The 25,363-nt window shown below is 38.5% G+C and overlaps 3 protein-coding genes across 5 annotated transcripts; 1 reads left to right on the top strand and 2 right to left on the bottom strand.

The window, feature by feature from the left end:
* The first annotated feature begins 393 nt into the window (after positions 1-393).
* Positions 394-5,846, top strand: cisd2 (CDGSH iron sulfur domain 2). Its single transcript, XM_022758487.1, has 3 exons — positions 394-581; positions 2,803-3,017; positions 3,163-5,846. The coding sequence occupies exons 1-3, from the start codon at positions 479-481 to the stop codon at positions 3,250-3,252; spliced, it is 408 nt and encodes a 135-aa protein (XP_022614208.1). The 5' UTR covers positions 394-478; the 3' UTR covers positions 3,253-5,846.
* LOC111231409 (sodium/hydrogen exchanger 9B2-like) lies at positions 3,798-16,202 on the bottom strand. 2 transcript variants are annotated; one of them, XM_022758486.1, is made up of 13 exons: positions 16,120-16,202; positions 14,571-14,806; positions 13,400-13,601; positions 12,644-12,814; positions 10,846-10,988; positions 10,340-10,467; positions 8,895-9,070; positions 8,401-8,507; positions 7,861-8,010; positions 7,518-7,626; positions 6,724-6,860; positions 6,281-6,464; positions 3,798-5,844 (listed from the first exon to the last, which is right to left on the bottom strand). In XM_022758486.1, exons 2-13 carry the CDS (start codon positions 14,673-14,675, stop codon positions 5,783-5,785), a joined length of 1,674 nt encoding a protein of 557 aa, XP_022614207.1. In that variant the 5' UTR covers positions 14,676-14,806; positions 16,120-16,202; the 3' UTR covers positions 3,798-5,782. The 2 variants fall into 2 exon arrangements, with proteins under 2 accessions (XP_022614207.1, XP_022614206.1); XM_022758485.1 differs by having other exon boundaries at positions 6,242-6,464.
* A 122-nt stretch (positions 16,203-16,324) lies between these two features.
* bdh2 (3-hydroxybutyrate dehydrogenase 2) lies at positions 16,325-24,409 on the bottom strand. 2 transcript variants are annotated; one of them, XM_022758489.1, is made up of 10 exons: positions 24,337-24,409; positions 21,861-21,948; positions 20,597-20,675; positions 18,758-18,854; positions 18,228-18,336; positions 17,816-17,876; positions 17,525-17,638; positions 17,190-17,248; positions 16,935-17,027; positions 16,325-16,748 (listed from the first exon to the last, which is right to left on the bottom strand). In XM_022758489.1, the coding sequence occupies exons 2-10, from the start codon at positions 21,930-21,932 to the stop codon at positions 16,695-16,697; spliced, it is 738 nt and encodes a 245-aa protein (XP_022614210.1). In that variant the 5' UTR covers positions 21,933-21,948; positions 24,337-24,409; the 3' UTR covers positions 16,325-16,694. The 2 variants fall into 2 exon arrangements, with proteins under 2 accessions (XP_022614210.1, XP_022614209.1); XM_022758488.1 differs by having other exon boundaries at positions 21,861-21,953; positions 24,337-24,397.
* Between the last annotated feature and the right edge of the window lie 954 nt (positions 24,410-25,363).

A 25,363-nucleotide genomic window follows, 5' to 3' on the forward strand; every position in this document is an offset into this window, starting at 1 on the left:
ATAGCTTATAACATTACGCATACATACCGCACGTGTGTCATTTAATATTAAATACATGCAAGTATATTTTTTCTATTAACACACAATGTCACAAACTGCTTTAATCACAAGATAAAATATTTTATTATTGTGTTTTTTCTCCTTTGTTACTTTATATACGTCTTTAAAAACACAATTTTACTGGGATCACTTTAAGTAGAAACCACCTCCATCCATACTCCGTGGCTCCGTCACGCCGAATTCAAGTTATCCAATCAGGAGCCACCAACTCCTCCAACGCTGATTGGTTACACTATCTACCGTCATAGGTCGATATTACGTGTATTCACGAAACCGTCTACGCTTTTTTCCGGTCGTTTTCAAGTTTCATGGGAGGGGTGTACGTACCGGTGACAATATGCGCTCAGAAATGAACGCAATGACATAAACGAACCCCAGGAACTATTCAAGGCAAACCTGCCCATTTGAGCAAATCAAGATGGTTTTAGAAAGTATTTCAAAGATAATAAAAGTCCAGCTTCCAGCCTACCTCAAGAGGCTTCCGCTACCGGAGACGATCGGTGGATTTGCAAGGTTAACAGGTAAGTTAGCAGCAGCTGTGTTGCATTTCTGACTGTCCTGTAAAGATGACTTCTGAACTCATCGGGGACACTTTTCAGCACAGAGCTCTGCAGCTTAGCTAGCCTGCAAGCGAAAACACACGCGCTCTAAGTGTGTGTTTGAGTGTCTAACCAAACCTGTGCTATGTCCTCAACTGCTGCTTAGTTTCTGCTAAACCCTTCGTAAATTTCGTTCGTTTCGTTTTATTTTGTAGTTCTGTTTAGCAACAACAATGACCTTAAAGTAGTACCTGTTAAAATGCAACACTGCAGAGATAAGTTTGCCTCTGTGTTAAATGTGGACACAGTTATGACCATTAAGTGTCTGCATCGTAAAAGTTGCAGCATGTCCTGCTAATCCCAACAATTGGAAATCTAACGATTGTGTGACTCTTGTACAAAATGTACCCACCTCAGTCTGTGTTACCATCAAGTGATGCACAGGCATGACAATCCTGGAGTAGAGGGTTCAGTACATGTCGTCTCAAAACACAGTCTGCGTCAAGATCCTTGTTTGACAACCTTTTCAGGCATGTGACCCCATTCTTGGACCCATGATCTCATCATTCCTACAAAACAGGAAATTTCCAGATAATTAAGCTGTTAGTTAAAACAGCGCTGTAAAAGAGAAGTTGATTATTTTATCAGCTCATCTACATACATTCATAAATGATTCAAACAAGACATGCCAGAAATTAATGGTTCCACCCTCTCAAATGTGAGATATTGGGGTTTTCTTACTGATTAGAGTAGGGGATGGGGTAGGGTAGCAGCTATGATGTGACCAATCCACATTAAATACAATTTCATGATCAGAGCTAGTCAGGGTTTCTGCTATCAATTACATTCATTCAGTCATGGCAGGCTGCTGCCATTTGATACCTGACATTAAAATGATTCAGATGAGTTTCATGCAGTGAGAGTTTAAATTTGGGACAAAGAGCACTGGTACTGGATCCACCCTTTCTGCAGATTAGGTGTCAGCATAGGTATTAGGAAATAAAAAGTTGGATCAGTGCATACCTATAAGTTTCACAAATCTTGTGGACCCATGTCTCCATATAAACCTTTACTGTCCCACACCATTTCCAAACATGGCTTTGTGCACCTATTAACACAAAAGGCAAAAGCTAATGCATTAATGTGTTTGGAAATGTTCAACAGCAGGAGTCAGCACGTCACTGAAATAGTAAACAAAATAAAAATGTTTAAATAAAGGAGTGTGAGTGGATACTGCAGTGAAAGTCTATCCTGAAGCTGATCAACCACTTCAGCTTGACCTTTCAGCCAACACAGACCGTTGGAAAGTGTCGAATTTAGCCTAAAAATAGCTCAAAAAAGTCAAAAAGCAGAGCTAGCTATGCATTGGTTAAATATTTTTGTGACAAATGACGTGTTAGAAACATCTGAGTAGTACTTCTCTTAGAAGGCCATAAAAGAGTAATGTGATTGTAGTACTAATTAATTAGGATTTGCTAAAGTCCTAGCATTCAGAGCTTCAGTTTGATGTTCGATGTTTCCAGATGTTGCCTGAAGATAAATCCCATTTCTGTTTTTTGTCTTAAGTTAGACATTAGACTTATTTAGTTAGTTCAGATTTAGTAAGTGCTCCTACATGTAAAATACACTGAATATAATTCCTTAAAGAGATTAAGGATTAGCAATGTCCCATTAGGCATCAAAATCCTTTTATTGAAAGTATTTTAATTGCCATAAGAGTATTATCAAAAGTTCCAGGAGCTGGGGTCTAACTCGTAGCTAATTGTAAAATTATATAACTGTGGTTAATCCTCACTGTGCTTCACTTGTCTGTCTTTTCCATGTATGGTGGCCTGTATGATGGGTTTTCCCAAAGCACTTCCCTCAGCTCAGTGTAGTTCAGTGGGCTCTAGTAGCTGTTGGTGTGAGATGGCACTCAGTATAATAGAAATGAGGATAAGAGGTGAACTGTCAGTGTTGTGGTTGTTTCCCAGATGCGATCAAAATTATCTTTTTATTATTTTCAAAAATCAAAACGGCTGCTCAGTTGTGTCAGCTCTGAATTGAAGTGTAAGATTTAAAAGTTTCCAATGTGCACATGAAGCCCCACACATCCCCATCCCCAACTTTATTTTCCAGCCTGCAGGAAACAAAGTTTTCAGGAGTGAACATGTGCCTGTGCTCATAGTAATGCTTGTATTTTTGCTAATGTGAATGTCTTTAGTGTCTGAGTGGCTCCGGTTGTTGCCACTCCTGGGTATCCTGGCTTTGCTGGGCTATCTGACCATTCGCCCATTTCTGCCTAAGAAGAAGAAGCAGAGAGACAGCCTGATCAACCTGAAGATCCAGAAAGAGAACCCCAAAGTTGTCAATGAGATAGACATCGAGGACCTGAACAGTGCAAATGTGTGTTACTGTCGCTGCTGGCGCTCCAAAACTGTAAGTTGACAGGTTATTTCCTGACTTTTTCTATTCATTCATGTTTTTTTAAGAGTTAAGGTATGTATGTATGTATGTATGTATGTATGTATGTATGTTTCTGTGTCTTGCTGATCAGCTAATATTAAGTTACTTCCTGTTTTAGTTTCCTGTTTGTGACAAGTCACACTTAAAGCACAATGAGCTGACTGGAGACAACGTGGGACCGCTCATACTCAAAAAGAAGATACTATAATCAACCGCTAATGGGAGTTATCTTCTCACCTCCCCAGTCTTTAGTTTTCATTTCTTAACAGTCTGTAGTTTTGTTTATTTTTTTTTCGATCTTGGTGTCATGTTTATGTTGGTCAGAAAAATGAACTTGAGTCTTTATTTGAAATGGTCCTAACACATAAAAATACACATTTCCACAGTCTCACTGTGAGAAAACTGTATATCAGGTTCTTTGATGGCATTGTGCAGTTAGGACGGGTTTCTTTTTGTTTTTTTATGGTCATTTTCGTTGGTTATCAGAACAGCCTTTCTATATGACTGTAAATTCAACTATGGTCATGTCTCAATCTAGTTGGAATCAATGACAAAGCATTGGGACCACTTTGAGCGGAAAACTTGAAACATAATCTCAGTTATGTTGACTTTCAGTAATTTGAACCCTTCAGGGGAAACATTAATTCCTAGTTAAATGGTTGTTTAAATGAAATACTTAATACTTGTCCAACCTGTCATCATCATTTTGCACTGTATGTTTTCAGTTTGGACGATTCTTTCGTTATTTAACAGCCAGTCTTTTTTTTTTTTTTAGCTCTCTTTCTCTTGCTTCAGATTTTCTGTGTGCCAAATATTAACGTACTGTCAGGATGTGAAATACTCTCTTATAAGTTATTGTGTGTATGGGAGGCTACTTAGTATTCTTCAGTATATTTTTTTTCATAGCCTTTAAACATTTTGAGTTTTACATTTTCTATTGAACTCTGTTGCCTTCAAACATTTTGAATCATAGCGCAGTTGAGTAATATCCAGTTATATACAGTTTTAACCTCACTACCCTACTGAGGTTTGACAATGTAACTTATGCAGCAATATTTTTGCTGTGTACCGTTATTTTTTTTGCCTCTGTATTGTCAGAATGGCTGTATATAGTTGACTTCCTGCTGGAGCATTTCCTTTTCAATTCATCAGAAATATTTTATACATTAATGGTTTGTATTGTCTGATCTATATTTTCATGATGAGTGACTGTGTGTTGATGAACCTTTGTAAGATAACGGCTGGAATTCATTCATTCTGCATTTGAAATGTAAAATTTGCAAAGGGTAAGTCAGGGTGTTTAACTCAACAGTTTTGGCAAAAACACAACCGCTGCTTCATTCCCTTCTTTCACTGTTACAGCTGGGGAACACTTCACTTCCGTTCCTACTACAAAAAAGTGTAAATGAATGAAAGGGGAAACAGAGTACACTCCTTTCTAAATGTGTCTGTCACTTATTTTTTCCAGGATAACTTTTACTCGTTATTATGTTTTATGTTATTCTCTTAGTTTTTCTCGTTTAAGTATTTCATAAACTTTAAGTGAGTCAGTCACTAAGTAAATTGTGAAAAGAATTTAACAATACAGCAATACCTACTAAAACAAACACAAGTAATAATTACCTCTGCCAGGGTGGTCATGTTTTCACCTGACATTTGGAGGACAGGCGTTATGAGTATTTTAGTCATATTTATTTACAGACCGATGGGAATATTGTCAGTTCAACTATTGTGGTCAAGAAATCAATTCAACACTTCAAATGTATGATGTCTGTAGGAAGCCATTTGGTGAGTTCATCAGTACTGGTGGGTGCATGCACTGAGTTTTCCAGGTAAAAAAAAAACTAACTGAATCCTAAACTTGCTCAGATGAATTAAGGTTCACCAACTTGAAGAAATGTACTTTACATATAGCCACAATAAAATTCAAGAGGTGGACAATTCTTGGTATTCTTTTTTATTGTTTTAACAATATCTGGTGAAAAACTATTACTCAATGCTGTAAAATTTCAAATAATTGCTAATAGTTGTTTCTCATTATCAAGACAAACAGCTAATACATATTGTAATAAAAAATACGCAAAATACACAAAACACATAGCTGCAAAAATGTACTGAGTGCAAAACAACTAAAAACTTAAATGTGTGTTAAATGTGTAGTCTAATTTAATACAAAAAAAAAAAAAAAAACTGCTACTGTCAGTACATTCAATTACGTACTCCTCCAAAGGAAATGGCTTATAATAAAATACAGCATTATCACCTTTTCAAGTTCAGATACAGTGAATAGTTTAAAGAGATGTCATAAAAAATGGGAAATGGCCAAATATAGGATTCAATGAATATGACAGGTGGGAACAATAGCCACCTTAACAAAAATGTAAACCATACTCACCCGCACTGATATATATATTATATTATATATAGATGCATATATAAACGTTCATTTGGGATCAGAACCAAAACCACCCGTTGTATACTGTACATACAGCATGACAGTGCAGATGCTTGGATGTGGGTCATTTGTTTGCAGCCTGAGACCTGGAAACCACCAGAGCCTATAAATACAGTATGATTCATGTGTTCCTGCAGCATGGCAAAGCATGAGGAGCTGACCAGCAGATGGAGAGACAAAGAGAGCCACTCGGTGGCTAAAAGAAAGCTCAAATATCCGAGGTGTGAATGCACACCGAAAGTCTCATTAAATGTCCTCGCTTGCTGGATGAAGACAGGTGGTGTCAGAGAGTACTTTCATAGGTGATGGGAGTTTCACTATCATCTTCACCTCCCGCTGCAGTGCCTGCATGATGGGAAAGAGACAAGGGAGGACAATTTAACAGAAAAGCTTCAGTAAAAGCGTAAAGACATGCATACAGGAAGTACAAACAAAATGTGCTAAAGACAAGTCTGATTTCATAAGCAGCATTTCTACGCTGTGGTTAATCTAATATTCTTACACTAACAGCAACAATGCCACTGTTGTGTGGATGTAAAAGATACGAAGGCTTGAATGACAAGAGTAAATAGCCAACCTAAAGCTATGCAAATCCTTGTCTGAGTGGACAGAGCTAGCACAAAGGTGAGGTAGGCAAAAGCTTTGCAGTGAAAGGATATTTTCTACTCGGACACAACTACGAAGCGAGACTGGACGGGGTTGTTGAGCTGAGTTGAATTGTTGAATGTAGGACTTTACCTACCTAAGAAAAAAGCTGATAAATTGGGTTTGACTCGCTCACCACAGGCTGAGTTCTTCGGTCTCTGTAACAGGAGAGGTCCAGAGAGCCCTATAATAAGAGCTCCTACAGGGGCTGTGAGAAGGATGGCCAGCACGGCTACTGTCAGCACATCCATGCCGTACTTCTGCAGCGGCTTGTCTTCCTTTGTTCTGGCCATGTCTAAAGCTGTGGAGCCTATAGCTGCCTGAAGGGGAATAAGACAATAGCAGTGTTTCCTCTCTGCTCACTCACAAAAAAAAAAACCAAACATTTACCATCACCATGAGGGAACACTTGAAACTTAACATACACTTAATATTTCAGTGTATGTACTTCTAATTCAGATGTTCACAGAGGAAAACATCTGCTGATGTGTGCAACAAAAACTGGAAAAGAGACACTCCTTTAATTCAGACCCTGAGCACAAAATATAATTCCAGACAAATATTTCAGTACTGACAAACCTGCACTGTGGCTTTGGGCATCCACGCCAGGGCTATGAACACTTTCTCCCTCATGTTAAAGCCCGCACACAACACACACACAAAGGTGAACAGGATTCGAACCAGGAGGGCAATGAGCAGGGATGCTATACCCAGACCTAGACAGACAAACAGACAAGAGTCATACAGAGATTCCCCAACTGATTTTTTGCTACTTCGTATCACTAGAAGTGTGGGTGCAACATGAGCACAGTATAGTGCAATCTGGGAAAGTGACTGCAGCAGGATCAACACATTTCTCAAAAGGACAAAAAGTCTGAATAGTTACGTTGAGGTTTTAATAATGTTCACCACATCTGCTCCTTTTTAATGAGCCAAAGAGAGAGTTTAAGCACGTTCTTGTCCTTGACACATAGAGTTCCTCCCAAAGCACAAATATTCTGTACACCATTCCAAATACATACAGTATATCAGCATTACAAATATATTCCTAGAGAAGATGATGCTGTGAAATTGTGTCAGTGAATTCTGGGTAGTGATGATAATAAAATTGTTGTGTTGTTCTGGCAGGAATAAGGTTTTTTCTTTAAGGAATCCAAGATCTGTTTCATAAGTAACTCCCACGCTGAAACTATGGAAGTACAGTATTAGACTCAGGTTTTAGTATTTACAGATAGAGAGATTAAAACTCTCCCTAGGCTTCTTTTTTGGCTATGCAAATACATTTACATCCATACAGTCACATTTGAATCCCTGACAGTCACAGCAGCCATCCCACTGTGCTATTTTGAAGTGTGCGTGTGTGGTCGTCTCACCAACTGTGCGTCCCTCCAGCTCAGAGATTTGAATTTCTGCTCCTATGAGTCCAAAGAGCAAAGGCTGAAACACGTCCCACGCCCACCCTACCACTTCCTCCACACGTGCCTTAAGAAAAAAGAACCCACAAACATGTTTAGTACAGTTGTCTTTGACATGCAGCAGTGTACAGATGAATAAATGTACTGATGAAGAACAACAGGTTGGGAGCGGTACACTCTAACAATTGATCATGCAATGTACTTTTCCGCCTACCTCAAAATTCATTTTCAGAGATGGACAACTGTGATCAAGGCATGAAAAAATGTATGTGCGACAGATATTGTATGCATGTGTTATTACCTTTTCTGTCCCCCAGCCAAGCCCGGCCAGAAATGCCAACACCAGGGTGCAGAGGCCTCCAGAGCCAGGAAATCTAGCCACACTGCTGCCGAACACAGCAAAGATGGAGAGACCCAGCACCAAGAAGGAACGCTTAATCACTAAGTGTTTCTAGGAGAAAAAGACAGTCACTGATTACATACAGAATATTTCAGTATAATGAAATCTGTTAATACAAAATTCACACACAATATACTCTGTCATCTATATAATCTTCATCTCACACTGATTAATAATCAAGGATTTTTTTCTATGTCTTGAGTGTGACAAGTTATAAAAATACATCTCTGGAGCTAAGATGATACAGCCGTATCTGTCACGTAAGGAAACTCTTGACCCTGTATACTTTCCCACAGACTTTTTAATCAGATATAGAACACTTCGCTGACTTTGTCGCTTCTTCTGAGGTTGTTTCATACACCAGCTGTGGTTTCCCAGGCTGTGCTGCAAGGATGACTAAGCAGTGGTAAAACTGGCTGATGTCATGGTAATGCTGCCTACCTGGTCACCACTAGGAAAGTATTGGATGAGGAAGCCAAGAAGAATACCAGCAACCATCCCACCAGCCACTTCCAGTACCCCTCTAAGGAGGTTGTACCAAGTGGAGCCTAGAAGGATCAGCAGAGAAAATATACAGTTGATACAACACAATTAACTGAATTGATCGTCTTAAAGATATGTGAAGATTTACGGTCTTAGTTAGGGTTTTACATGCAGTTGAATGCAGCCCTACAGAGACTTTACATTATGGTACAACTGCACTGTGGTCCGGCACAAAAAATGTTTCAACAAGAGCTCACTTACACCCTCTGCTGAGCTCCTGACAAACTACGGCTGAAAGTTACTTATTTTGTTCTCAGTGTTGACCTACACACTGCGCTGGATGCCACTCCCCTGGAGATAAGGTAGTGTTGTAAAAACAGAACAATATATTCAGCACTTTTTCTTTTCCCTTCACTTCTCCACACACGCAAACACATACATACGCAGGTTACCTGTGGCAAAGGCCATGCCCAAGCATGTGGTGAAACCAGTGATGGCAAGAATGTCATCAAAGCTGCCAGCAGCCATCAGCAAGGTGGGGATGCCCTGCTCCACGCCGTAACCCTCCTTCTGCAGCAGCAGCATGGAGGGAACAACCACTGCTGGAGACACAGCGCCCAGCACAAAGCTACAACGTGGAGGAGATTGAGTGTTTATGAATTTACTTACTCCAACAAAGATGTAACAAATACCGAAATGCCTTTGGAAAAACCGAAAAGCCATTGAATACACTTGGAGAGATACAGAAAAGGAGACAATGAAGCAGAGTGAAACAGGTATTTATACTTTACACTGTATCTGAGATGAGATACTGGGCTGTAAATATAAACTTGATTTTGAACTCTAAATGGTCTTATTATTAAAATTCTGCTATGAATCTCAAAAGGAAAAAAGTTACTAAAAATGACTACAATGTTTTATAATCACTGTAATCTTTCTCGTTTCTAAAATGAAGCTGGCCTCAAAAATGGACATTTGAGTTGCACAGAACAAAAATATTTGTTTTGGCCCCTTTCAACCCTCCAACCACTGATAAGCAAAGCAACAGGCAAGGGGGAACGGGTCATCAGTGAATAAAACCCCATATGACAAGTACCTTTGATGGCACATGGATGCTGAACAAGGAAGAAACACAAAGCCTCACAGACAAAAAAAAAGTCCATCAACCATATACACATCTTTTTTCAGAGTAGATGAATTTGTTGTATCATCAACCCTGAAAGACATCACTCAGCAATAAACTGTGTGTAGATTAGGGAGTGTAATGTGATCTAGTGACGCTCAGGGAGCAGTGTGTTTCCATTCTCTGCTCCATGGAAACATGCTTCTTGTAGGTGCAGTGAGTTGTACAGTGTTAGTCAACCTTCCATATCTTATTTCTAAATTTTTAACATGCTCACTCCACGATCATCTACTAGAAGAAAACGCTGCTCACACAGCAGATAATGGAAGTATGGAGCAAATACTAATCAGTTGTAAATTAAAAATCACATAAATCATTTTTTTCTATTAGGAAGATATAAGAACTATTACAGAGAAAGAGAGACCCTGTGAGGTCAAACTAGATCTGTATGCCAGATTAAATAAAGGCTTTTAATATTACTTGTACCTTTGCTCTGCCTACAATACCTGAAGAATGCCTTTGTTCTGTTTTTTCATTTTCAAGAGCACCTGAGGGTTCCCTGGATTTGCTGCATGCAAAACTGAATCTCCTGGCCTCTTGCTGTTACTGTCAAAAAATAATGTTGAAATTTAAATATTAAATATACGTTATTTCTACACATTCACAAAACAATGGAAACGGTTCCTCAAATCTGTATGTGTCTGCCTGTCTCTCCTAATTGAGTAGAGAATGGAGAGTGGGGACAGAAAGGAAAGTGAGCAGTGTTATATTTACCCAAGGATGAAGCCCCACACCCAGGGCAAGTCCATGAGGAAGTGCGAGACCAGAGCTGTGGTGCAAGCCTCTATCACACAGGGCCCAACTGCCACACGTAGACACACAGACTTAAGTTTCTTCAGAGCCTGACAGCACAGACACATGCATATTTCATGAGTATGTAATTAATCTAATTCTGTACAGATATACAGTGATGTGATGTTGCAGTTCTAAATGATTAGTTCACCAAGGCTAAGATTTACTCGGTTTTACTCATTTTATAACATTGGATTTTTTTTTAATGCTGGTCAGATAAGTTAAACAATCTGAAGAAACTGGGAATTTCTATTCAGGACTTGTCATTACTTTGGAAAATTTGTAGGGTCAATAATTAAACAGTAGAAGTGACAGGAATATTTTTCAGTATTGGCGATGCACAGGGATAAGACTAAAACATAGTTATTATATGTCTAAACATTTCTGTGTGCAGGTACTAAGCTCCAGGAGGGGAGTATGAGACGTGCCGTGGGATCCAACCCGAGACCGGCTCTGGCCAGAATGACAGCCAGAGCGATGTTCCTAAGTGATGCAGACCACTTGAAGTCAATCTTCACCCCCTTCTTTATTTGTGGGGTGTTCTTCAGCATGAAGCCCATCAGAAGCATACCTACAAAACACACGGTGTGAGGGGAAAGATTATCCTTTCTAGTATGAAATACTGTTTATTCTTTAGCACGGTCTCTCAGCTACAGAACGAGAGCAAAGCCCACCTGTTGCTTTTTGAACTTTGGATGCTCAAGCTGGACACCTGAGACTATGAGGCTCAGTGTGGACTGTGGAAACTGCGTTATAACACTAACAATTCAAGTTTCAGCAATATCCAAACCTACTCTAAAACCTCATGATTCAACTGTTAATTTGTTCTGCTAAAAACATTCAACTTAAGAGGGAATATTACATTATTAAGAATGAACACGATATTAAGAATAGTGAAATGATGCAAAATTTAAGGGATTTATCATCACCGATGTGCATGTCAAACAGTTATGAACTATAATAAGAGAAAGAACACATACTGTACATAGCAGATATCTAAAACTGTTAATGACTGCGGTCAGGTCAGACGAGTGACTCTTCGATGACAGCAACCCTCTTGGCAGTTGATGCCAAAAGATATTTCAATATACATGAATAGACACTGAACTTGTAAACTAGGCTACTCTTTTGAGGACTTGCCCAAAAAGAAAAGAAAAACAGGAAAGTGAAGTTTAGAGAGAAATAAACTCCAAGTTGCACTTCACTCTACCTTTTGATGTCAATTGTAAATGGGGAGTGGCTCCAGTTTCCTTGATTTTTATCTTGTTAGGGGCGCAGTTAGAGACTTTATCCATTTCCCAATTCATGACACCAGGAATTCACAATAAATTATATTTAAACCATTGCTAGGAAAGAAGAAATTTATATTATTTTCTGATCAATGCTCTCACTTATTACAAGCCAGCATTGCTGATGTAAAATAATGGCAGTACCTCACCTTGGGTAAACCAGGCTTATTCAATTAGAATCTAATCAAGGCTCACATCGCTTGAATTTCTTAATTAGTGACGACATCAAACTGTGCTTTTCTCCTAACATCTCTGAATAAATACAAGGATCACTGATAAACATTTTAACAAGATGATAATTGTATTGGCTAACAATACGAAAAATAGAAGCAAAATAGAGAATAACAAAACAGACAAACCAGCAGTTACCTTGGACTTGACTAAGAATGGAGCAAGTGAGTCATATGATTGTAGAGTTAATCAGAACTCCCTTTTGTTTTGTTTTTCCATCAATGACAAAGGTGAACATTAATATTTGTTTGGCCAACTCATGTCAATCAACAGCTTCTCAAATACATTTGAGCTTTGTTTTAGATTATTTCAAGTGCTTCCACTGTGATGCATGAAACTTACAGTCAGGTCTGAGTCTTCTTTAAGAAGTAGTTATTTAAAAAGTTGCTCTAACACTGACTTTATTGAATTATAACAAATACAATTCTTTGTACTGTACATATTGAATACTCAGGGTAGGGCTGTTACACAGGTAGGTATCTGGACTAAGAGATTGGGACCACTATGGGTAACGTCATGACACCACAGTGCACCCATTACTCTAATCTGTCTAACTGTTCTGAACAGAATCTTGGCAGGCATTTCCCTTCCCTCTTGTGTTACTAAGTATCACCCTGGTGAGGGAATCTGTGTAACTTAACATGAAATAAACGCCTGTATAAACCCACCAGTGCATTAAACATGACCACTGAATTCTCTGTCTTACCGAGGAGTGGCGGGAATGGTGGAAGTTTAGGCAGACGGATGAGAGCCACCAATTTGCCACCGACAAGTGCACAGATGAAGAGTATTATGATGCCAAACAGGTTTCCCCCTGGAAGACATTCGTCCTCTGTGATAGACCAAACCACTCCAAAGAGCACAGCTGCCAAAAGGACTGGAAGGGACAGAGGAGAATGACATTAGTATGTTAATGCCAACAATGATATGATCATTCCCTTATACACATTACAAGAAGAAAGAAGTGGGGGAGTAAGAGAGCGAGGGATAAATTAATTATTACAGACATTTTTTTGTGTTACAATTGTATACCTCAAAAACTTCCTCAGATGCCATTTATAGGAAAACAATGCTGTTCCCTGAACAGATAAAGGTACTGAGAGTTCAGCGTTGATGGACTACCCATCCATTCTAACAGGCTGTTGTGAACATAAATCTACAGTAGTAATCAGGGTTAGCACTCGGTCCAACACCTTACTATATTACCATTTGTATATATGTATGTATGGATGAATTAATGAATTAATATGTTAATACTATTAATAATGTAAAATACTATAAATACTAATGTGTGTATATTTATTAATTATAATTGTACCGTATACTTGTAATTATTTATTTACAACATGGTTGCATTTATTAGATTTCAGAGCATACAGGAAAGTTATGTCATCTGCAGTTTTTCCTAATCTTGGGAGAAATATTAGGAAAAAGGCCATGGTGACCTCCACTGCTTTATTACCTTTGGTAATGAGAGAGGCCAGGAGGCCTCTTGGTGGACAAGGGCAAAATCTGCGGAGCAAGGGGCAGCAGACCACTGGTGGGTCTGTGTTTGTGCCGGCATCCACCACAGGGTTTCGAGGAATGAAATAGGTCGTCTCCTCTGTAACATTTGGACTGGAGCAGCGCCGTACCACCACCTGGATCTGGTTCACACTTAAGTGCTAGAGAAGAAGAATCAGGACATGAAGGACAGGCCAGTGATAAACACCATGTCTGTAAAGACAATGCATGATAAAAAGGTATTTTGGCTTACAGCTTCAACTGCTTTTTAAATAATTGCCAGCAACGTTTTAAAAATATGAGGTGAGTGTTGTCCAACTGTATTCTTTTCACTTGTTGAAAAAATGTGAAGAGAAAAAAACAAAAATAGCTTTCAAATTACTTAAATTATTATTGTCACCAAAATTCTCCACAGTGCATTTATTATCTGGATCTTACACAAGTGGGCAGTCAAACTAGTCAAAACAAATGAAGCATCTTACACAGAGCGTCAAATCTAAGGTGTCACACTGACACAAATATGAATGCAGTGCTTATGGAAAAGATAAACTGAAAAAACTGGTGGATGTTCCTGTGGCATACTAATTGCGAAACCTCTGTCAGTATTGTTGACACACAGGTACGTCATACCAGCAGATTACAAGCCACTGTTTCTTGGCAAATAAGAGAATGAAGATATGAACTTGCCCAAGAAGCTGATAACTGTGACTCCAAGAACACCCTCTTTGTCATATTGCTCACTTGGGTACATTGGCACAAAGTTTTGACTTTGCCTCTGGTTGCATTTCAATTCATTCTCACAAATGACGGACAAATGATTTAAGGCAGACAATTCATTTAACAAGGTTAGAGGGGAGCATTAAAAATTGAAGCATTAAAACAACAAAAAGCAGACTAATATGGATGACAAAGAACTAGAACCACATAACACGACATCATTTATATGTGGCTTAAAATTTCTTATTTAGTGAATATTAAAAAACCTATAAAGTAATTTGACAATCTACCAAAAACCAATTATCAGGCTTAAAAGCACACCTTTCAGTTTTGTTGAGGCAGTAAAAACTGAATACAACAAGTTTGCACCAGAGTAAGTAGTGTAAGAGATTATCATTAGAAAAATACCTTACCTCAACATGGTTTGCCGCAGGCACAGGACTGGGTGCTGGACTAGGAGCAGGACTGGGTGCAAGGCTCGGCTCTGGGGTAGCAGGTTTGGGCTGAGTGTCCTCCATGGCAATTAGCTACAGTATTTCTGGTCTACTCACTTCTCTGTCACAGTACATCAAGCTGAGGGGTGGGGTTGGCCATTGATGGGCAGTTCCTTCACTTCTGCTTCTGTATGTCCAGTTCTAACCTCTGGCTCCTATTCATACAGCATGGTTTTATCAGTATGAAAACAAATTATTGTTTACTTAATCATGGAGAACAGCTATGTTGGTACAGGTGTGGACATTGGCATGACATGAAGTAAGTTTAATCTCACACACTGATCTATCTCCCCAAACTTACAGGTTTTACATTAAGATGTCCATGTTTAAAAGACATGGTTTTCATTGAATTTTACAAAAACTGCACTGGCTCTGGGCATAGGGTATTGATGATGTAGAGAAAATTAGTCCAAGCCAGATGACTAATACCTAAATGAGAATATATGTGGGTGACAGTACACGCTGCCTAATGTGTGTTATACTGGAAAAGCACATTATCTGCTCATATATATATTTTTTTAAGTTTTGGTTCAAGTTGTATTCCACACAAACGCTGGAAAAATAATGTGCACTAACCTAACGCTACTACAATGTTTTGACAGTTGCCTCTAGTGACAGACGCTCGTTAATCCACTTGTGAACAGACCACACTAATCGATGCTTATAGGTCGACCATATGGCACATCTAGCTAGCGTTAGCTCCAGTAGGTAAGAGTTAACTAGCAACTACAGACAACTAACCTATCCTTCGGTAGCCATTCAGCTCACCAGCTAAATAAAGTTCGTGTTAGAGGACGGGCTGACTTGGCGTTTTAGTTCAGTTCACTAGTGAGGCTCCATACCCACACGTGCAGGAACAGTGGACACCTGAAACCATAGCTAGCGTAACAGTAATTAGCTGTATAAGGAGCAAATCCGTCCCTCATGATAAACCATGCCAGTCGATCCATTATCGGACAACGTTACCGCCAACTAACTCACGCTCGTAACAACGTATTTCTTCGATGTAGTTGGACTGTTCTTTAACTAGCAATCCTTTCACAAACCTACTCAAATGTGAGATGGCGTCGGCTTTGCACACGATGCAGTAATATCTTTATGTTGACCTGATTGTTGAGGGAAGTCCCTGTAATGTAAGCTAACGTTACACCAAGGTTAACGTCAACGGTATAGTTAAGCCTGCCGTCTGGAAATACAGTGACGTTCAATTTAACTTCCTCCTCGGACACATTTCTGGTATGTCTTCAAAGTTAGCAAGTGTTGAGTGTTGTCCGATATTGGATCCATCACCAGTAGCTGAGTAGTTGCCTGTGTGCTTCTACTAACAGCTGTCAGTGAACTCTCCACTCCCATTTAAAAGCGCAGTAGCTAGCTAGATTCAGTGACCGTTACTCCTGACCCCTCTGACGGCATTCCCACATACATGTAACATTATTTAAAAAAAAAAAAAAAAAAAAACCCAGCTCACCTCATATCGTACACACAGTCATCTCTTGGGAACTATAGGCGGCAGCGTTTCTGGCAGTGCTGTAGCAGATAGACCAGCTGGGAAGTAGGAATGAGGCGGATTAGTGATGGCCAAACATGTATGTACTGAGCACAGGAGCGCTGGGTAAAAGGAGGGGGGGGGGGGGGGGGGGGGGGTTATCTTAAATGGAAAAATCACTCAAGTGTATTGCTGAACGTTTTAATAAATGTGTAGACACATTTCATTATTAATTAATCACATTGAGATTCACCCAGATTGCTTTGAATTAAAAAGTATTACAAATAGATGTTTATTATATGTACTGTATGTTATACTGTATCTGTGATATAGTAAATTCATCACAATGTCAACAATTGCCAATGTCAGTATTTTGGCACTACATGGACACATTTGCAGCATAGATTAAAGTTGGACAATGGCAAAATCTTCCTTCAAAATCTTCAAATATAATGTGCAAAATTAATTTTAAAAAAAAAACCCATCATCAACTAGTGCACACTTTATTTCGGTTCAGGGATTTGCTGTCTCCACATGATGAGCTTGCCACAGGTTTCTCAGAGTCTCCATCCTCCATCGATGATTTGCTCTGTCCCTGTCACATAGGCTGACTGTGGAGGACACAAGACATACATCAGGTTGATTATTTCACTACTGTAAATAATGATGTAAGTAACATCTTTGGAGTATTAAAAGGTTACATTGGGGTTATGCTTGCATACTGTGCATACTCTCATTTACTGTCAATATACCACATATATACATTGCATTTTTGCGCTAACTCTGCGAGCACTCACCTCATCTGAGGCCAGGTAGACACACAGGTGCGCCACCTCCTCAGCTGTACACATTCTGCCAGTTTTCTGTCTTGCCATGAAATCCTTATACGCCTGCAGAGAGGGGTTACAGTTATAGCATTCATTATCTTCAATACTCAGCCATCAGGATTTCTTCTAGTGGAAACCAAGATAAGATGTACCTGTTACATGACTCATGCAGGCATTACTGTCAGATTAGAATGGAGAAAATGAGTACATCAGAGCAGACAGTACCTGTTCTGGGTCAGGTTGGGCCTGGATCCTACCCCTCAGTGATGGAGTGTCAACAGTCCCTGAGAAAATATAAAATAATATATAAATAAATTAGTATAATAGGCTTTAATACTCCCTTTTTTATACAGTTGTTATTTAGAATTGCTCAGCAGAGACAAACTCAAGGCTTATAAATCTTTGAAATACACTTTCCTCAAACATGACAAGCCCTTCAGTTTTTCTAAAACCATCAATTTAATTTGCTCTCAAGGATCTCAACAGGACATTGGTATCTTAAAATGTTAGTAACCTTGAGTAATACTTAAATAAAAGGACACAGTTTTTTTGAAACTCACCAGGACAAACACAATTACAGCGAATGCCTTGGTCAATGTAATCAGCCGCTATAGATTTGGTGAACCCAATCACTGCAGCCTTGGACGTACTATAGACACACCGGTTCACAACACCTGTGTCAAAGAAACACATGTCAATCACACAGAGACACACGCAAAGCAATTATCTATGATAAGAGGATTACAATGTACATGGTCATACTTCAATGTATGAGTTAATGCTCCTTTAGCTGGGCATAATATTTGTTCTATAAACATGTACAGTGAAAAGTTCTGTGGAATATCGTTAACCTTTTATGCTTGATGCAACAGAAGCCATGTTAATAATGTTTCCAGACTTCTTTGCCAACATCTAGAACGACAAAATAAATCAGAGTTAGAAAACAAACATGTTATAATTGGTGAAATGAAAATTAAAATGATGTAATAATCTTAGGTTTACATTTTTACATAACCAGGACTATGATCCAAGCTAAAGTTCCCCTTCGAGACAGTTTGGTTAGTTTGCAGCTAAAGCTGGATTAGTGATTGGGCAGTCACCTCCCATCATGTCACAGGCTTGGAGTAATACAGCTAATCCCAGCGAACAAAGGATGGGAACAAAGTAAAAGCATATGTCACTCCATTTACAACGGCACCTATTTCATTCTCTCAACAACAGGATAAACTGTGTTAAGTATTAGGTAAAGGGGCCAAAGGTCACCTTGGGCAGGAAAGCCTTGCACATCAGATACATGCTCCGGACGTTCACATTCATTGTGAAGTCCCAGTCGGCCTCTTCACAGTCCAAGATGGAGCCATGGTGCACAAACCTGTATATAATACAACACATGACAAAGAGCTAAAATGGTAAAATACGCCCTAACATGTGGCTCATAATACCTCATCTGACAGTCAGAATCAAAACATAGAAGGGCACATGAGAAATGAATTACTGAACCCAAAAAATATATGCTAGTTGAAATGCAGCTTAAGCCCCCCCCCCCCCGATAATTTTACTGAGCTTTAAAAGGTGCCAATTTGGAAACCTTTGCTAAGGAGATTGTTAAAAGGTCAGGTGGAGGTTAAACCTTATGGTATAAGGATTTTGGAAATGTAATTAAGCAGGAGATGGATAAACATGCTTAATGTGGAGACAGCATGTTGGCAGTACAGAAAGAACTGATTTTTCTTTTTGCTTTGAATTAAATTGTATGCTAGGTATTACTCCTTGAAAAAGGAATGAAAACCTACCCAGCAACGTTGAACAGCACATCTACATGGTCATGCTCCTTGGCCAGGGCTTCCACTTGGTCTTTCTTAGTCACATCCACCACTTTGGTCTTGATTCCTGTTGATGATGAGGTAAAAGGTCTCAGTCAATTATGATGTCGCCCGCACTGCTTTCATAATAAGAGATTCATTTGTTTACGTCATTTTACTGCAGAAGATATGCGTTTCATATGAAGCAGTCAACATTTCTATTATTTTCTTATATTCGGTAGCCTTGAGTAAATGGTCTGTTGCCTAAAACTGACAAACAAGGGGAGCTACTACACACATTCACACCATTCACAGCTGCTACCTTGTACAACCTCTATCTACCGACCACTCAACTTGTCTACAGAAATCAGTTGGAGATGAAGTGCTTTGCCTGTGAGCCACCTGAAAGGAGGTGTTGAGAGAGGGAAGAGTGTTGATCACCTCCTATTTATTCAACCCTGCTCCAGCAGGGAATAGAAGAGTCAATTTTCTACCATAAAGCTGCTCCTCCATTTTATTGTCATAAAATAAAATATTGTGAGTGTATGTATGTCTACCAAAACATTTGATTTCATGGTTTAATAGTGATCGGTGCGCTGACTAAATGTACATACATAGGATAGTTTTAATTATGTATTGTGGAGGTCAGTGAGCAGAAATTAACTTGTATAACCAAACTGCAAGCAAAAGCAGCACTTTATAGCCATTGCATTAAACTGTGTCAGATGTCACTTTAGTGCTGTCATATGTGTAGGCCATTTTTGCTAAACTGAAACTTAAAAAAAAAAAGAAGAATCAATTTGGATACAATTTTAGAGATAAAACTACAAGTCAATTAATTAGATTAGTCGACTGAGAAAATTAAATCAACTATTTTGATAATCTATTAATCAAACATAAAAAAGCCAAATACGATATTTGCTGTTTCTTCTATCTTCGGTTGGTACCACTTTACAATAAGACTACCCTTATAAAGGATTTATTAATGGTTTATGATTAGGTTATTAATTCAGTTGTTAACACTTCATATATCATAAACAAACAATTATAAACAAGTTATAACACAGTTTTCATACATTGATGCAGACTCACTATTTGGCAAGATCAAGTTAATGCTTTATACTGATTAATCTTACTAACTTACCATTTATAAATGGTAAAATGAGCCTTACAGTAACTCATTAATAGATGGTGAAACGTTTTACACTTTACAATAAGGCTCCTTTTTGCCAGCTATAAAATGTTTGTAACTGATAAACAAATGGTTGTAAAAATGAGAGGAAGAAACATCAGACATGATGTAGCATGATGAAGCAGCAGGTACAAATGCTGGCTGCTGAAGAAAACAAAGACAGCTCAGTAACTAATGAGATATGAGGCTTAACAGTACAAATACATGTGGGCTCACTATTTGGCAAGCACCAGGTCACTGTTGCCCTTTTTATCTAATGTGTGTAACAGCTTATAAATTATTATATAAGTGTATATGTATATGTGTATATATATAAGTGTTGACAAGCTAATTAAACTAGTTATAAACCATTCATAAATCCTTTACAAGGGTAATCTTATTGTAAAGTGGTATCCTTCGGTTTTTATAGCTTTTTTATAGACCTAATCATTACCCAAGAAAGAGAATTGTCAGGATAAACTATGGAAATGTATCAAATGTATCTTGTCAATAGCTACCAAGTTACACCGGTCAGTACATGATCATCATGATGAAGTTGTGAAAGAACATGAAAAAACATTTTTGGCTCAGCCATCTTGGCTGCATCACACTGGTTGTCCAGCAGATGGCAGCTGCAGACCAACAGAGATGAATCTTACCTGGAGTACCGTCCAGTTCCCTCAGCTTCTCTCCATTGATGTCTGTGGCTGTGACCTGAGCTCCCTCCTTCGCAAATGCCTACAGTTGGAAAACCAGAGTCAGTCACAAGCCGTTCCACAATGACTGTTTATAATGTTGTAACATTTGCAGCTGAGTATTCGCTTGGAAAATATAGATACGATTGAAGCAAATATCTTTAAATTCTAAAATACATCAAAGCCATTTTATTAGATAAACTGATGGCTGGGAACATTGGGGCAGGTAATCTTTTCTACATCTCAAAACTGAATTGCTGCCTGAATGCAAAAAGTCCCTCCCTCTGACCCAAGGCAATAATTCTGCACAGAGTGCTGACACCTAGATCTTATTACCAAGTGACTATAGACACAGAATGTCAATATCTAACCCTAGTCCTTCAGCTCTCAATTCCAATCCATTCTACCTCCATGTCATGTAATAGCTAATAGAGTGGCTGTATCATTGAGCAGACCACATCAACAAAAAAGGCAACTTTTGGAAATAGAAAATGCTCAATAGACACTTCACACCATATGCAGCCTTTAATACTATGTGATTTGAACATAGTAACAAATGATCTGAGACAGTGTAAATAGACCTCTCTATATTTAAAATTCCTCCACACCACACACAACACAAATCACTGTAACACAAGGCTCGGTTTCACACACTTAAAGACATCGCTTATGGTAATAGAAGTGATGATGACCCAATCTTGACAAGCATGTGTCATGTGTGTTTCAAGTGTTTTCTCCTCTGTCTCTTTGCCAAAAACATCAGCAGAGAATTGTGCATGATTATTGTCTTGAACCTGTGTTTGCATCTCAAGAATCACTAATACAGCACAGTTATTTACAGCACAAACATGTGGAGTGATGGCATATTGGAAACATACACAACAAAAAATATATAATCTTCATGCAAGGTGAAAACGGTTGTTTCTATAAACCAATGTTATGATTCTTTTTTTTTTCTTTTAATAAGAGTTTGTATATTTCTTTGTGGATTTGTAATTTGCAAGAATAAATGTTTGCTTCTCTATGGCTGGTACAGAAGATATAAGATATCATGGAATGTCGGCAACATTATAATCTTTCATTTGCATACACATGAACTGATTGAACTACTGTATGTAATGAAGTAAATATATACACTGCATTGAGTCTGCAAACAACAGCTTTTAAATATTCCTCTGTGATTTGGTGTGAAAGATATCAGTGTGAAGTACTTATCAAAGCTCATTACTATTGCTGCAGCACGTCCAATGCCCTGCGCAGCGGCTGACAACACAATCACTTTCCCGTCCAGGCGGCCCATAGTGCTCCCTCCACTGCTGCTCTGATCAAAACACGAACAATAACAACAGATTGATTTGGTGATAAAAGCTCCTTCTTAAGAATGAAAAAGATCTTTGCAAATGTGGTGAACATTTATTATTTCATTATGTTTAAATACACCTTCACAAACAATTCATTGATTCAAATAAATGAGATTCTATTTTTAAAAATTCTGATTGGCTGTTGTAATGTTTAGCAGGAAATAAGATATCAGGGCTAAAACATATACCCAGTTCATGACATATTACACATATCACATATTACACAGCACTGTATGTGAATGAGCACCCAAAGGCACTGTGGTTAGAGATAAAAAGAGAACAGCACCACCCTCTGAATGTCAAACTTTATTGCCATAAGAAAAAAAAAATCCACAAAGATGAGCTCAATCCAAGAACGATCTCTGTTAAGCCAAGAAGTAACAACTGACAGGCTGTTTCTCAGCAGACATTTCTGAGCAGAGACACAAAATGGTTTGACAGCAGGCTGCTGCATTCGACGCCATACAGCTTTACAGAAAAATCATAAGTGACCACCCATACATTAGTATGTATTATGAAACCTCTAATGCTGATTACATAGTAACAGATCTATTGAATCTGAATTCATAAGGCAACTGTCCATAATGACTGTAGTTAATAATAACTGACAGACACAAGGTTGAGTGAAAGTCTAAGGCTACAAATATTCATGTTCATTTTATTACAATATCACTCACATTGACATATAACCTACAGTAAAAGGCCCTGTGGGGAAATGTGTTTTACCACTCATTTTATCTTTTATCTTCAAGGATAGACTAATCCATGTATTATTCTAATATTCTGTAATACTTTTCCATAATAAACCTTAAACCACACAAAACTCCTTGCAACCAGCCAGCCCCAAACTGAGCTGACTGGACATAGTTTAGAACAGCACACGTCTGTGTGTGTAATTCATGCAGGAATTCTCTGTAGACCTCCGTGATGAAGTTTTGTGGTGAGGTATAGATCGGGGCAAGAATGTAAAACCATTTCTGAAGCTGAGTGTTTCCAGGAGCAGAGCTTCAGAAATATTGAAATGGAAGAGAGAGTCTTCCTAGAGTTGGCTATCCAGCAAAACTGAGTAACCAGACAAGATGGGTCTGGGAGGTGACCAAGAAATGAGCATTCACTCTAACAGAGCTTCAGAACTCCCCCACAGAGATGGAGGAACCTGCCAGAAGAACAACCATCTCAGCAGTAGTCCATCAATCAGGCCTTTACAGTAGAGCGGCTAGACAGAATCCACTCTGAGTAAAAGACAGCCTGCTTGCCAAATGGCATTTAAAGGACTCTGAGAACATGGGGAAAAAGATTCTCTGCTGCAGAGCAAGAGGATTCTTCTATTTAACTGACTCTCTCTAACAACACTGTCCCCAACTGCCTGCAGCCCAGTGGACTCTCACCTCATTTCATCTCATGCGTGTAAATATACTTACAGGTATACATGCAAATATATTGTTGATAAGAGCCTGATCTGTGACTGCAAGCCACCTTCTGCCAAGGTGCCCACATGAACAATTTAACAGGGTTTACTTGCTTCCCAACATGCTTCCAATCAAAGTGAATATGGGGCTTCAGCAGTCTGAGTTAAACAAATCTTCTAAAGTTACTACTAAAGATTAGGTACACATAGGTGAAACCAGTGCAGTCTAATAAAGCAGTCCTGCACCAAATTCTACCTTCATGAAGGTCATAATATTCAGGTAACAACTTATTTATTTATGAAGTTACTGCTAACATCGACATTTGTCCAAAATGAAATGATGATTTTCTTAGCTCCTCTAGCTACAAGCAGTGACAGTGACTGATGGGGACTGACACACTGCAAAAAGTGACTGTCAAAACAACCCAACTTTTAGTTTATAGGGGTACAATGTCTCCCAACAGCACAGACAGAAACATTATTCACTATGGCAGGCAAGAGAAAATATTGAAGACTTTTATAAATGAAATGTAGAACTTTTTAATACCCCCTAATGCCTGAACTCTGTGAACTGATTTCATTGCTTTTGAAGACTTTTTAACACCTTCAGGTACCCTGTTTTTGTCATGCATTAACCCAGAATTAGAATATCATTGTTCTACAAAGGCCAGTGGCTGGATAAAATAGCATGAAAATTGTGTTTAGCCTGTGGGGAATATGTGGGGATAGCCTGTGGGGATAGCCCCATGCACGCAATGCTGAGTTGCTCGATTATGGGAAAACGACAACAACAACAGTAGGCTGAGTTACCACAGTGTTTTAGCAGGTTGTAGCTCGTCGTTGTAACGTGGTAAACACTGCGGAACTGGCACACATTCGCTACATAGGCAGAAAAGTTAAGTACCGACTAAAAAAGACTCGTTTTGAAAACTCACCCTATGTTCAGGTCCGACGCTTTGGAAGTCGAAGTACAGGAGAGCCCAACACGTGATTTGCTTATATGCCTATTGGCTCCCGAACCGGAAGTGACAACAGATCGTATATTGAGAAGATGAAATAGAGAACAAGTGAGTGCAGTGACAGATTTTACTAACTACTGTGTTATTAGCTGAAAAGACCCTTTTTAGTTAAGAGACTGGATTATATTCCATCAAATAATTCTTCTGCACGATAGTTTATTTATTTGGCGTTGTATTAAGTTTTTTAGCTACATTTTCCAATCTATTAAAAGCAGCAGCACTTAATACTTTCTTTTCTTTTCTTTTCTTTTCTTTTCTTTTCTTTTCTTTTCTTTTCTTTTCTTTTCTTTTCTTTTCTGCAACGACTGCTATTAAAACTAAAGTATCAGGTCATTTTGGTGTTTTCAGTCTTTTGAACTGTGAACTGTCTTGTTAACAATTTTGAAATGCACTGTCTTCGGGAATTGACCTTTGAGATCTGGACAAAGTTCTGCTTGGGACTAATTTTATTTTCCATATGGGTTAATGGTTTGTGGAAAGAATAAAAAAACAAGCTTAATTATTGTCTCACTGTAAACTACAAATGATTCACCATTTGTGATTTGAGAATGCTGACTTTTTATCCAAGTCAGACAATCATACAACAAAAGTCCAGCAAAAGAAAAATGAACTTAATTGGAAATCTGAAATTTTATTTAAAAGAGTGAATTAATAGACACAATAAATGTACACACACAACATGTATGGCATATATATATATATATATATATATATATATATAAATGTATGTATGTACACATGTTTAAATGTACAAACTGAAGACAGTAATGCATCCAAGTGCTTATCCATCTTGAAATTGATGAATAAAGGCAAGGAAAAAAATGAACTTCATTGTTGAGCTTGAAATGAACTCAGCAGATCAAGAATGCATAAAAGAAAGAAAGAAAAAAACTGTTGATGAAGATCATGTGTCATAATCAGAAGCTCCAGAGCAGCACTTATA

The sequence above is a fragment of the Seriola dumerili genome, unplaced genomic scaffold (genome assembly GCF_002260705.1).
Source record: "Seriola dumerili isolate Sdu_G_001 unplaced genomic scaffold, Sdu_1.0 BDQW01000301.1, whole genome shotgun sequence".
NCBI lineage: Eukaryota > Metazoa > Chordata > Actinopteri > Carangiformes > Carangidae > Seriola > Seriola dumerili.